Source organism: Physeter macrocephalus, chromosome 2 (genome assembly GCF_002837175.3).
Source record: "Physeter macrocephalus isolate SW-GA chromosome 2, ASM283717v5, whole genome shotgun sequence".
NCBI lineage: Eukaryota > Metazoa > Chordata > Mammalia > Artiodactyla > Physeteridae > Physeter > Physeter macrocephalus.
In genome coordinates, this window is record NC_041215.1 from 79,818,516 (window position 1) to 79,833,388 (window position 14,873).

The 14,873-nt window shown below is 40.6% G+C and overlaps 1 protein-coding gene and 1 long non-coding RNA gene across 7 annotated transcripts in view; one reads left to right on the forward strand and one right to left on the reverse strand.

Annotated features, from left to right (window-relative positions):
- The window catches only part of LOC114484253 (uncharacterized), a 29,374-nt gene that overhangs the window by 6,367 nt on the left and 8,134 nt on the right, over positions 1-14,873 (forward strand). The window contains exons 4-6 of the long non-coding RNA XR_003676925.2: positions 10,700-10,745; positions 11,293-11,441; positions 13,412-13,632. This is a non-coding gene — a long non-coding RNA (uncharacterized lncRNA). The remainder of the gene's footprint in view (positions 1-10,699; positions 10,746-11,292; positions 11,442-13,411; positions 13,633-14,873) is intronic.
- WIPF1 (WAS/WASL interacting protein family member 1) overlaps positions 2,666-14,873 on the reverse strand; it is a 125,843-nt gene continuing 113,635 nt past the window's right edge. For all 6 annotated transcript variants that reach the window (XM_024122171.3, XM_024122169.3, XM_024122170.3 and 3 more), the window contains 4 exons: positions 13,916-14,710; positions 9,960-10,172; positions 9,109-9,222; positions 2,666-5,689 (listed from right to left, as the gene is read on the reverse strand). In XM_024122171.3, the coding sequence (XP_023977939.1) occupies positions 5,634-5,689; positions 9,109-9,222; positions 9,960-10,172; positions 13,916-14,710 (1,178 nt within the window). In that variant the 3' untranslated portion in view covers positions 2,666-5,633. The remainder of the gene's footprint in view (positions 5,690-9,108; positions 9,223-9,959; positions 10,173-13,915; positions 14,711-14,873) is intronic.

The following is a 14,873-nucleotide window of genomic DNA, read 5'->3' on the forward strand; positions in this document are numbered from 1 at the left end:
GCATTAGAGGGGTCCCAGAAGAAGAAGACAGAGAGAGAGGGCCTGAGAAAATATTGAAGAGATAATAGCCGAAAACTTCACTAATATGGGAAAGGAAACACTCATGCAAATCCAGGAAGCACAGAGAGGCCCATACAGGATAAACCCAAGGAGGAACACACCAAGACACATATTAATCAAACTGACAAAAATTAAAGACAAAATATTAAAAGCAACAAGAGGAAAGCAACAAATAACATACAAGGGAATCCCTGTAAGGTTATCAGCTGACTTTTCAGCAGAAACTCCACAGGCCAGAAGGGAGTGGAACAATATATTTAAAGTGATGAAAGGGAAAAACCTGCAACCAAGAATACTCTACCCAGCAAGGCTCTCGTTCAGATTTTATGGAGAAAATCAAAAGCTTTACAGACTAGCAAAAGCTAAGAGAATTCAGCACCACCAAACCAGCTTTACAGGAAATGCTAAAGAGGGACTTTCCTGGTGGCACAGTGGTTAAGAATCTGCCTGCCAATGCAGGGGACACGGGTTTGAGCCCTGGTCCAGGAAGATCCCACATGCCACAGAGCAACTAAGCCTGTGCGCCACAACTGCTGAGCCTGTGCTCTAGAGCCCGCGAGCCACAACTGCTGAGCCCATGTGCCACAACTACTAGAGCCCATGCTCCGCAACAAGAGAAGCCACCGCAATGAGAAGCCCACGCACCACAACGAAGAGTAGCCCCTGCTCACCACAACTAGAGAAAGCCCGCGTGCAGCAATGAAGACTGACACAGCCAAACATAAAAATAAATAAATTTATTAAAAAAAAAAGAAATGCTAAAGAAACTTCTCTAAAAACCTTGCCAGTAATCAAGTGTTCATAAAGACATGGAGCAAGAGGATGTCACATATGCTGCAGCACAGCAGAAATCAGTGCATCACCTATTAAAGTTGACCCGTCAATTCCATTCCTACACACTTATAGACACTAGCAAAATTCTTGCACATGTACACCAGGAGACAAGTATACAATTATTTATAACAGCATTATTTGTAATAAATAAAAAGACTGAAAACAACCTGAAATTTCCATCAACAGTGAAATGAATAAATAAATGTGATATTGTCATAGCATGGACTACCAAATAGCCGTGGACAGCAGCATGAAGAAGTCTCAGTAATTTTTTTTTCTTTTTTTAATTTATTTTTGGCTGCGTTGGGTCTTTGTTGCTGCGTGTGGGCTTTCTCTAGTTGCGGCAAGAGGGGGCTACTCTTCATTGCGGTGCGTGGGCTTCTCATTGCGGTGGCTTCTCTTGTTGCAGAGCACGGGCTCTAGGCATGTGGGTTTCAGTAGCTGTGGGGCATGGGCTCAGTAATTGTGGCTTGTGGGCTCTAGAGCGCAGGCTCAGTATTGTGGCACACGGGCTTATTTGCTCCGTGGCATATGGGATCTTCCCGGACCAGGGATTGAACCTGTGTCCCCTGCATTGGCAGGTGGATTCTTAACCACTGCGCCACCAGGGAAGTCCCTCAGTAATGTTGAGAGGGGTAAAGTAAGTCCCTGAAAAATATATTCAAGCAGTCAGCAAAAGATGAGATTTTGTAAACTGAGGAGTACGTTAGACCAAGAGAAGAGAGGACATCGTAGTCATAGAGAGAAGGAACAGCAGATGCATACCACCTCCCCCATTGCATGTGTCCCTAATGCGGAATTCTGGTATACCTGAATTCACTTCTGGATACCTTTTTTTGAACCCTGAGAAATTCTGTAAGTGAATTAATTGCTTGTTGGGAATAGTTGCAGAAGAGTGAGGTTGGAAAGCCAATAAAAGAGATAAAGCAGTTAGGAAAGGAACAGAGATGTTTACAATTAATTCCTGTCTAGGAAGCCAGGTGGGGGAAATTAAATCTTGTGCTTCTGCCTGCCCTCCAGTGGCGTCCCCAAGGAGGAAAGGGGCAAAGGTCAATGTCAGTTATGCTTCAGTGTCAAGATTACCAAGACTGAAGGAAGCTACACTAACCTGGAGATTGGAGAGGGATTTTAAAAGTCAAAGACAACTAACTTAAGGTTTTCTCTGCGCTTTTTCCATCTCAAGCACTTAAGTAGATTACTGTGTCTCTGAGATCACAATGGGAATGATCAATGGAGTTTTTAAAAGAGAATTTTTGTGTCCAGAAAGAAAGGTTATTGTAGTAGAGCTTAGTACTGAATTTATTGAAGCTATAAATTAAGAATCTCAGTTTTTACAAATGTTTTTCAGTTTGCAAATCTTTTTTTTTTTTTTAGAAATACAGTAATTGTCCAAAAAACCCCCCCAAAACAGAACAACTATCAGGCCTCCTAAATTTCCATTGGCCTTTCCTTATTTATCAGTGTCAGTGATAATCTTTGTAATTACATCTTCCATTGCTTCCACCATCCATCATTTACTTCAGAGTAGAAGAAGCATTTGCCTCAAGTAAGCAGACTACAGATTTTGACTAAAATGCAAGTTCTCAGGAAATCAAGGGGATTCGAAAGTGGATGCGCTGAATATTTACTTTGTGGACCTTCTTCTTCTTCTTTTTTTTTGAGTTTGTCTTTCTTTACCAGAGTATAAAGCAGAAAACAGACACTTGCTTTTTCATTATTTATATCTGCATAGAGAGTACTTAAAATAAAACCCATCAGATGACAGTCTTATCATTCTGCATTTATTTATTGTCTGGCTAACTTACAAAGACACAGATGTCTAGGGTAGGTCCTACCCCACCATATAAACTACCCTGATGACATAGGTACCAAAATGTGCATGTTTACATAATGCAGTGGTATGAAAAACATTTTCTTTCTTTACAGTCCCTGACCATAAATAGGGAAAAATTAATTTCATGCCAGAAAATTTTGGGCACTTTAACAGTCATCACATTTCTGCTACTAAAATAACAAAATTGGTATTACAAGTTAAACTATAAAGGCCTAATAGTTCTTACAAATATGCAAATAATCTGCTACTTAGACATAAAAAGTCAATTTCTCGCAAATCACCAAGTAAGGCACCACTGGATTAAACATTTTTCTTGGTTTTTACTAAATAAAATGCATACTGAAATAAATACTGAACACTGAATTTTAATACTGTAATACATTTCAATAAAATATGTGAATATTAAGATACTGTATTGCATCTTGAATACATTTATCTGGAAATTTTATGGGGAAAAAACATATGTAAACTCTGGTTTCAGGGAAGTAACTATTAATTTTTGTGATCTGCCATAGTTGAAGATTTTAGCATAGAACTTATTCAAACTTTGGGATGTGATTAGGTTTCTAACTTTCAAAGAAAGAGGGTGTACATGTATTAATGGAATATTCACTTAAGAAATACATTTTAAAACATCTCTATCCTGGATGAATAGCAACTTTGAGCTGTGACCCTGTTTCAAACTTAGGATGGTATCTGCAAAGTTGGGATATATAAGGAAATTGGCCATACTTACTACACCTTACAAAATTCAGACCCATTTTCTTTGGGTCAGACTTTTCTCTGCCATATTTGCTAGGAAGGCCCAACTCCATCTTTTCTGAAGTGGGTCATTAGGCTTTATCATAGGGATTTTTACCAACTGTTGATATCTGATCAAAGAATTCAAAATAAAATGATGCTGCTATATTACCAAAATATTAGAGATTAAAAACGTTTTTGAAAATACTTTGCCAAGCTTGTTACACCTTTATGTTTCTTGATTTTCTTTGGGTAAAGGCCCCCAAGTGAACGTATGAAAGACAAATTAATGGTGGTGGGCGGGGAACCCAAATTCTCTAATGTACTTAATAAGCCCAGGACTTTGGCAAGGAAAATTATAAAAATACAACAGATTCAAATGGGCAACTTCATAATTTATTAGACATCCCATTATTAGAACTCTAAGTTCTTTTGCTTTTATATAAATGAAACATTTATTCTATAAATAGGAATGCTTCTTTCAAATTTTTCTTTGGATTGATTTCTTGTTAGCATCTCCCAGTAATACATGAACAATTCACTGAAACCATAATACAAAGTTTAGGTAGATATACATATATAGCTGTGAACTTTAAAAAAATAAGTAATGATAAATTTTAAACATAATTAACCATATAAAACATCTAAATGGAAATCTTTTTTTTCCAAGTGTATAGCTAGATTTAAAAGTCCCAGTAAAGTTTTGTAAACAAAACCATACAAAAAGGGCAAGGCTGGCTCATCCCTATGGTCCTCTGGGGGAGCTTTATTTGCATAGATCCAAGGCAAAGGATTCTCCCAGAAAGATTCAAAACAAGTTCCCTCCAATTTCCTGCAGCAGTCTCTTTCTCTCAACCCCATAATAATCAGATATAGATTTTTAGAGTTTTGTCCATCAACTCAAAACTGTCCCCTTCTTCCACATTTCTGATTTGCTACCTTTCCCTGACTTTCCCCACAACTATGGAGCCTATGAGCCTCCTGCCCTAAGGAGCAAGCTGGGCTGGAGAGGAATGAAGCCACTTCCGATGCATAAGGCAGGAGGCCAACGGACAGATGAGCTCAAGGCAGCTGCTTCTAAGCCCCAGAGCCCCAACTGGCTTTCAGTTTCTTTCCAATGGCTTTATTCCACATGACTGTAAACCCTATTACATCAATTTCTGACCTTGGTACTGTGAAGCAACATCTATATACAGATTGCCAGGGAAGAGGGAAAATAAGGGAGCAAAATCTAAGGAAAGCTGTTTGCCAAACAAGGTGTTGGGTCCTAACTTTATTTTTAGTTACCTCTTGAATTGCTAAAGCTCATCTTGCTTTTTTGTTTTTTAAACAAGAGGTTTTTGCACTAGCCTCTATCTTCTAGACCTGCGCTGTCCAACATGGTAGCCACCAACCATTGTGGCTATTGAGCATTTGCAATGTGACAAGTCTGAATGGAGATGTGTTCTAAGTGTAAAATACATACCAGATTTTGAAGACTTAGTACCAAAAAAAGAATATAAAATATCTCATTAAAATTGTTATATTGATTGAGGTTGAAATGATATTTTAGATGTCAGGGTTAAATAAAATATATTAAAGTTAATTTCACCTATTTTCCTTTTTAATGTGGCTACTAGAAATTGTAAAATTGTATACGTGGCTCACATTGTATTTCTATTGGACAGCTCTGTCCAAGACCACCAAAGATTGGACAGCCTGTAACTGCAAACATTTCACATGAGCAACTTGCTTAGGTGGTCTGTGTGTGGTTCATGGAAACAGGAGGCCAAACATGCAAAAAAGGCATGGAAGCAAACAGGTCTCAGGGACCTTAATATTGTGATGTGTAGCAAAAAAGCAGTGAATGTTTGAATTTCATTGGTTGAAAGCTGGGACACAATTCATTGCTGCCTACTTGCCACAAAAGCCTATATTGATCCCCAAAGCCGCCAACAGGCTATAGCTGAAGCAAGCAATAGCTTTAAGAATATACACAATATAAAAAGCGAGGTGCATTTCTTTACTGCATACCCACCCTGCACACACGCATTCCCACATCACCTCCCTTCTTCCCTATTGCCATCATGAAGGGGGACAAGGGAAGACGAGAAGGAGGGTGTGCGACTTGGACAGCAACAGCAGAAGGAGCTCTTGGGCTTGGGTGGAGAAGAGCAGGCAAGGATCACCTCGGGATAGGAGGAAGGGGTGGGGCACCCCTTTCTCTTCGGTTGGATCCACCTTGATGAAAAAAATAGACAAAATATAAATTTTGGTTAGAAAGCTTATGTTCTCACTGTTAAACTTAAGAATGGTTGCAAAAGAACCCACTACCCGCCCCCCTGCCATGATCAAGGCTGTAAATAACTTGCACATGTGCATGAGAAATGAAGGGAAGAAGCAAGTAAGGATCTGAACAAATTTTACTAGAGAAGGATGACCTACCACTGGCTACCAAGTACTTGTGCAAAGTTAAAGTTTTTAAAAAGTCACTTTTTTTCTCTTAACATAGTATGTGTGATTATACATTATATATAATATATATATTATAGATTGAGAAAATATGGATGAGAAAAACAAAACAAAAATTCACCAATGCTTTTACCACCCAGAGATAACATTATAACATTATAATGTTATAACCAATAACAATTATGTGTATATTTTCCATATATAAACAGTTCCCTTTTTTCTTCCAAAAATAGGATCATATATAGTCCATTTGAACATTTTTCGAAGTCCTTACTCTTTCCAAATATAATTGTTAATGACACATTGCATTCTATTATATAAGTATACTATAGTTTATCTAATCATTCCCCTTTTGTTGGGCATTTAGGTATCTTCTAATTTCTAAACAATGCTTTTTTGATAGCAGCCATCCTAATAGGTGTAAAGTGGTAGTTTTATTTGTAGTTTTATTTGTGTTTTCCTAATGATTAGTGATGTTGAGCATCTTTTTATGTGCTTATTGGCAAGCTGTATATCTTATTTCAAGAAATATCTATGCAAGTATTCAACCCATTTTAAAAATTGGGTTGTTTTGTTGTTGTTGAATTGTAGGAATTCTTTATGTATTACAGATATTAACCTTTTATCAGATATATGATTTGCAAATATCTTATCCCATTTCATGGGTTTTCTCTTCACTCTATTGATAGTGTTCTTTTAAAAACTATGCATATTCATGGGCTGTCAGCATGCCATAACTAGGTTTAAAATCCATTCACAATTAAAAAATTCATTGTCCCATGCACATTTTGTTTTGAGGATCTAACAGGTGTTAGGCATGAAGCCAGGTGCTCAGATGCTGTGAGTAGGTCTACCAGGGACTCGTGTCAATTGAGTAGGTCTGCTAAGGCCATGGTTCTGAGACTCAGGTGGACTGGCATTGATAGATTCCTCAGCAGGCCACCACTTCCCTGACAGCAACTAAAGTAGCCCACTTAGGGATTCCTGAGTTAGAACAAATCTCTGAGCAAGGGGAGGAGTTAGAGGAAAACAGTGGCAGTCCATTACCTTGCCTCTTCCTCTTTTTATCCCAACCAAGTCTTTTCTTGGGCAGGGACCTGAGGAAAGACTCATCTGGATGTAAATCAGCTATCTGTCATGGAGCCTAGACTGTCAATTGACACACCACAAATGTTGAGCACAACAAGGGCTGGCCTTGTGCAAAGCTGCAATTAGGAGGCTGTTCAGGGCTGTCTGGGTGCCCTACCAGGCAGTGGGCCTGGAGGCTGACGCAGGTACAGGAGCAGGATAAAACCACTCCATAGTACTTTATTTGTGTTAGAGAGATGATCCATTATCATTATAAAATATTAAACATGCCCAATGCTAGAAAGATTTTTTAAACCTACAGAAACATTTTTGGAGGGCTGTGGAAATTAATTTACCAATCTAAGAAATATTTTAAAATGCTGCTGTATTTCAAGCTCTGTGCCACTTTCAGAAGATGCAGTAGTGAGCAGGGCCTAGTTCCAATCCTCAAGCTGCAGACAGTCATAAAGACAGGAAGTTGGGGGGAAGGAATGTGTTCAGCTATTAAATTAAAAATCTAGAGGGGCTGGGGAGGATGGCTGTGTTATTGATGTAAATATACAAATAGCACAGAGTGGGGTGTGGGGAGAGAACTTGAGGATGCTGTTCCCACGTGAAGACTTTTTCACCAAAAATTTCAACCACCAACTCTTGTATGATAATTTTATTACAGTTATGCCTCTTTTATTAGGCATCATCTAGAATGCAGTATTCCACATAAATAAGTTTTTCTAGGAATTAAACTTGTCCTTTCAAGCAGCAATATTCTGTTTACTTCTGGCATTTTTTTCAGGGAAATTTTTCTAAAATATTTTCTAATTCTTTGAATTCTTCAACAGAAGCACAAGGCACAATTTGTCTTGTTCTTAATAACCCAACAGAAACATCTGTATTGTCCAGTGCTGTGATACCTAGCAGAGCTCTGTGTTCCTAGCTCCTCCTTTAACCCAAGACTGCCACCTATCTCTTCTCCCCGAAGTCAGTGATTTTGCTTCTAACCAACTTTGACTTCAGCTGATATTAATCTGCTCTAAGGCTGGGAACCAACCAAGCAAAAATTAAGAACTGTGTGTTAAGAAAGAGTCAATAGGCTCAGAGTATGTGAAGGAGCTCTGCTGGGCAGTGAGGACGAGGCTAGGGTCATGTGACAGTTCTTTGACATGCTCAAAAACACTTTTTCTACACTCATTTCTGGCTTGGGAGTTTGGTTCTGAAGCTAAGGCTGTTACAAGATGGGGCCTCATCAGTGATATATGTATATTTCGCTAATTCTTCCTTAGTTCTATACATTTATTGTTGTGAAATATCAATTTTTCTATTTCCTCTTCTTGTTCACGTATTTCTTTTCAGTAGGGGAAAACTGATTCACTTCTTTATGGTAGCATTACATCTATAAGGAAAAGAACAATCTAAATGTCCAATAATGGTAAACTAAATTATTATATGCTGACTAGATGGAATTCTGTAGAATAAAAACCATGTGATAAAATAGGGAAGCGTTTACTCAGCAATGTTATATAAATCTCATCAGCAAAACCTATACGCTATAATTATTAAACTATATAAATTAATCAGAATTAGATGTATAAAAATCAGAAGAGAACCTGGTAAAATGAAAATACCTGTTATGTTATGTGGAGAGATTATGGGTATATTTAAAATTTTCATGTAATGCTCTGTAAAGTTATGATTATATTTAAACGATCAAAGCAGTTACGGTGAGTTTTTGTTATAATTAGTGAGACATTCTGCCAGTCTCAAAACTAGTAGGAATAGAAGATGGCTCTAATTGTGCCATCTTAGGAAGATCAAAATGGGGAAAGATTGTCCAAACAAGCAAAAAATAAAATTTAACCTACTAGCAAACTAAAGGTATTTTGAGCTTGTAATGACACATTAAAATAATCATTTCTCATATGCATTCTGGATGTCTCCATTTTCCTCAATGAGTGTAGAAGGGGAGTTTACTAGAATTTATATGGTTCCCAATCCAGGAGTGATTTCTCTGAAATCGCCCCACTCCAGGCAAGATACCTGGATTTCCTATACAACCCTCAGTTGTGTATAACCCAGGCTACTCAAGTATGAAGGCATCCAAATGCCCTTGTAGAAACACTCACTCCGGCTTTCATTTCTTGCCAATTTACTGGGATAACTTTTGGTTGTTGGTACATATGGCTCTGGAGGTGGCAAATCAGAAATCGGATGGAAGAAGAATCTGCTTTCCCACTCATCTGAGGGAGAGAAACAAACAGTATCTTCAGTAACAGACAATCTGCTCTGAAGACTTATGTAACGAAAGGCACAGAATGAAATACAGAGAGAACGGCAGAGATTGCTTCTGGTTTTATGTCTAGAAGTTTAGAGAAAAGCCGGAAGTGCTACAAATGTCACTGATTAGCACAGCGATAAAATATACTGGTCTGCATATCAAACCAAAGACAGATCCAAGTGACTTTAACTAGAGTGACTAGGACCCAGCCAGTCCCTCTCAGGAGCTGGGGACTAAGGTTTGGGATGCCTTTCTTAATTATTCCTTCAACAGTGGAAGGAATAACTAGGACCCTCTGATAACAATGGCGGAGATAAGCTGCTCAATATCTGCAGGCCATTGGGCCTCTTACCCATCATGAACTGTTCAGAAAGGTAGGTATAATAAGGTTAGCTACAAAAATGGTTCTTTTCAGAATTCTGGAATCTCTGGAAAGTTAACCAAAATGAGACTCAAACAAGGAACAGAGAAAAATGATCTGCCTTTTTGGGGAGTGGAGGAAGGGGATTACTATTTTTCATTTGAAATCATGGTGGGCCCTAGAGTGCTTAGATTAGTGCTGTGCAGTATGATAACAATGAGGGTCACACAAACAAGAAATGTTAATGCAAACATACAAACAGACACAAACACACCTGCCATTCAACTGCTGCCCTACTATAGCTTGTACGTTTCCAAGGAGCCGGGACCACACCTCACCTTCACATGAAGAGTCTTGGAAGCCGTTTCTAATTGATGTCGATGGTGGAGGTGGGGGAGGCACCCCAGTGCCAGGCCTGTCGGGAGGAAGAGGAGGCCGGGGCCCACTTCTGGGACTATCTATTCCACTCCTGGATGGCAACTGAGGGGTGGCAGGCAGGGCCCGAGATGTGCTGCCATTTCTGTTCATTGGAGGAGGTGGTGGGAGAGGGCCTGGAGCAAAAGAAAAATGACATTTAGTGCTATACCTTACACACTACATTACTATTATCATGGTCATCAACATGCAACTATTGAGTGCCTGCTGGATACATGCCCTTTTACTAGGGAATGTGGAGAAATGGTGGAGAGTTCCTAGGAGGTTTAGCCAAGAAATGATTAGACACATATAAGCACAGAAATGCACAAACGTACACACATATGTGGAACAAGTGCACACTGATAGCTAAATGGCTGTTTGGCTTTGAGTTAGTATTGAGATTGGAGGTGATGCAGTTGACAATGGTAATCAATCATCTGTTTATATTGACAACTGTATACTTTAAAAAACATTTAAAATTCCTTTTAAATAGCTGTTGAACTAATTACTGTGACATGTTACTTATTAAGTAAATGCTGTTTTAAAAATAAGATAGTTATGAACTTAATTTAGGTCTCCAGAGGGACTAAGTTCTTTAAATGCATAGTATTATTGCTAATTATACAAGCATGTTTCTGTGATGCATATGATCTATTTCCAGGCAGAAGCAGGATCAAGGAAAGCAAACATCAGTCGTCCCGAGAACAGTAAGAGTTCCTTCTTGTTTCTTCCTCTTTGGGGAGTCAGATTAACAGAGGGAGTGACAATCAGCTAATCAATGTGCATGGCTATAAATGCTGGTGCAGTATCCTGACCCTGTGCAGGCTGGTTATCCTGTGGAACTTGATTTCCTGTCTACGAAAGAACACCTTTCTCACTGCACTGTTGCCAGAAATACTTAGTCAAAAAGCAAATAAAAAGTATTATATAGTATTTGAAACCATGTTTTAAAAATGCAGTGGTGTGGTATAATCAGAAAATTTTAAGTTCTTGGTAAATAATTCAAAGTAAATTCTTCTCTTTGATAGTACAAAGGAGCATATCTTGCTTTTCCCATCCTCCAAATGCAGAGGCTATTTGGGTCATGAGTAAATTTTTAAAAAGAAAAAAAGAACTTGAGCATCTCTCATGCAAATCAAAATGGCCTTAGTAATTGTTCCTCACCTTCAGTGGTGTGTTCCACTAAGAACATGCTGACATCTTCATGTAAACACAACGTCTTATGGTGCTATAAATATGTCTTGTTAATTACAGATTCAGAATCCAACTAGAGGACCTTAAGGTTGAATGACCCACCCATCAAAGATATTCCTGTCTGGAAGTCTTGGCTCAGATCTCTAATGGAGGTGGGAGGCATGCCCAGCCCTGGTTCATCTCTCAAGGAGTCTTCAGTGCCTAATCTGGTAGGGTTTATTTATTGTCCCATCTGCTTCTCACTGCTGGAGTCCCAGTTAGTATGAGTAGATTTATTGGGGGGAGAAGTGGCTCACACGCTGTGGGCTTAATGGCAGTGGTAGTACCACCACATAACTGTCACTGAATGCAAACTAGACTCCCAATACTATGGGGCCTGGTACTACGTAACCTGATCAACTTGATCTCTCTCTCTTTTAAAGTAACTGTTCATGTTCCTTACTCTCCAACCTTCCAGCCCTCTGCTCCAAACCTAGGCAAGCATAACAGAAAGCAGATTTCTGTTTCCTGTTGGCAGTATAATAATGAAAACGATCATTTGTTGAATGCTACTACATGCGAGGAAATAAGATAACCACTGTACACACTGGTCTCATTTAATTCTTACAACAGCCCCGAGGAGCGTCAGGACAGCAGGTGAGGCCTCAGAGGTGTTGGAAGGTTAAAGAGCCCAAATCAGTACACTAATGAGTGGAAGAATAGGATTTGACTCCATTCTGTCAAGTTCTAAAACACTCCCCTAACAATGAAGCCAAGCCACCTCTCAAAATATAGATGGCCCTTGATGACTTCTCATAGGTTCCTTGTGGAAAGGTAAATTGGTGGGAATTTTCTAGAGGCCAATTTGGCAATACCTATGAAATCCATAGTTTACTATGCACATCCATTGTCCTGGAAATTCCATTCCTAGGAATTCATCCAAAAGAAATATACAGAGATGTGCACAAATATTTAGCTACAAGAATGTATCCCTGCATTATCTGCAACAGCAAAACTCTAGAGATGGCCTGTATGACCACGTGACTAATACATAAGCCAAGGTACTTTTGTGGGATTTAATATTATGCAGCCATTAAAAGTCAGGTTGTAAAAGAAGAGTTAATCATGTCAGAAAATGATAATGAGCTAAGTTAAATAAAAAGCAAATTAGCAAACAATATATGTAGTATGATACTAATTTTGCAAACGTATATATACGCATTTAAAAAAGACTGAAAGGGTATATAAACAATGTTATATCTGGATGATGGTGGTGGCAGAATTATAGATGATTTTTATTTTCATTATACTTTTATGTATTTTGTATAATAAACAGGTATGACTTAATGTAATTGAAAGAAACAACAAATAATATATCACTGCCTCTCCTATTTGGGGGAATATTTAATCTGTTGATTAAATCATTTGGTAGAACCAAGCAAACAGCTCCTCAACCATTTTGGGGGAAAATCCATACCTGTTGGGTAAGAAGAAAATGATGCATTTCATTCATCTGACTACTTGTTCTTATTTGTTCATTGAAGCATACTTAATGAGATGCCACAATGTCTAGATTGAATAGACTACCAACTTTTTATATTTGTAGCTGACTCTCCCTGGCAAAGTGGTTTGAAGGAGTGGTTCTCAAACTCTGCTACACATTACAGTCACTGGGGAGCTTCCAAATATCCTGATGCCCAGTTTGTAACCCAGACCAATGAAACCAGAAACCCTGGGGTAGGAACCCAGTCATGGTGGTTTTTAAAGCTCCCAGGTGATTCCAGTATGTGGTCAAGTTTGAGGACTACTGTTTTAAAAAAGTGTTTATTAGGTTCCTGAGGTCAGGGGGTCAAAGGTCAGTTAGCTTCTCACAGAGCAAAAAATGCCCCATTTCCAGACATCCTGTAGGTATGGTAAGGTTAAATTCCAAAACTAGATAGTTCTTCTGAATCCATCAATAACAAACAGAAAACAAACAAGCACCTATTATAAGTAAGAGAGAGAGTTACAGACTCCTCACACTTCGTTTCACACTGTGCAGGTTCTCCCCTTAGATCCACGTTTCTCAGCCCTGGGTGGGGACACCAGATGGGCTTCAGCAGGTCCTTCAATCCATGAAACAGCAGGCAATTTTGAGTTTATGCTTATGAGCATTTTTATGGAGAGAAGGCCTTATTATACCTTTATCTGATTCTCCAAGGGATCTATGTGTCAGAGATGTGAACAGACAGCAAAATGGACTCTACTATGTGTCAAAGCTTGACGGATGAAGACAAGTACAGGAGAAGTTCATTCACTCTTAAATAACTGCCCTTCTTGTTGGAATAATGGGCCCTCCTGCAGGAGATGGGAATTTAGTTCTCAGTTAAGACAGCAGAAATTCCCTTTCAGGAGATGTCAGGTAGAGTGGTGAGATGGAAGGTGAGTGAGTTGCCTATTCTTTATTAACTCGCTTGGGATCATTTCACTTCATTGGTTACTTAGTCTCCTCACTTCTGAAACGTGGACAGAAGTATGGGTTCCACTCTCTTCAGAGGTTACGTGAGGTGAAGAGGAAATCATATGGGTTATGTGTCACTTCCAAAGGTCAAAGCAGCCCGAGAGTTCACTTAAGCTTTTGTTGGGCTCTCTTCGTGTGCAGTTGGTAGTGACTTCTGGGCTGGCTGGGTCACAGGGGCACAACTCACCGCGCTCTTGGCCATACCTGATCTGCCCGGTGGGTCCCTCACCGGAGGAGGGGGTCTCTCGCTGGGCGGGGGAGGAAGAAGGCCCGACCGCCCGGGTGAAGGTAAGGGAGGCGCAGATGACGACGACGACGAAGACGACGAGAGGGACAGGTTCCGCTGTGGGAGCCTCGGGATTTCGTCGCCGCCGCCGCCACTGGACCCTGGGGGCACTGGGGGAGGGCCCGGCCGGCTGGGGGGCGGGGGCGGGGGCGGAGCCTGCGCGGAGGGAGAAGGCCGCGGGGTGCAGGGCACCGGGGGCTTGCTGTTCTGAGGGGGAGGCGGGGGGACGGCCTCCCTGTGGATGGAGGGCCTGCTGCCCACTGGAGGGGGCGGAGGAGGGGGTTTGTCATCCAAGGACCTGCTCGGGGTAGGGGGGAGGGGAGGCCGGTTGGAGAAGGGCGAGGAGGAGCCTGACGGGGTCTGGCGGGTGGAGCCTCCACCGAAAGCAGCCCCTCGGTTTCCGGGGAGAGGGGGAGGAGTCGGCCCGGGGCTGGGCTGCCTGGGGGCCCCGGGCACTAGGGTGGACCCCCGGTTGTGCAGACTTGACTGAACGGGTCTTGGAGTATTAGGCACTGGAGGCGGAATGTTATCAGGCTTCGCGCCCACGTCGGGCCTCGGGGGAGGCATTCGGCTCCTCTGAGGTTCTGGAGGTCCGCTTCTGTGGCCTGGAGAAGGCACAGGGAACCTCCCTGGGCCACTTGGGGGCGAGAAAGGTTTGGCAGATGTGGGTCTTCCTCCTGGTGGCAAAATCGGGGGTCGGCTTCCTCCAGAATCTGAAGAACAGGAGGAAAAAAAAAAAAAAAAAGATCAGAAAGTTAGGAACCTTAAAGGAAATCAGAGAACTAGAGTAAATTGCCAGCTACTGGAAGCCCTTTCCTAGATGCTGTAAACGATAGGTAACTATTATTTATATAAACTAGGTTTTGTGTGTCCTTC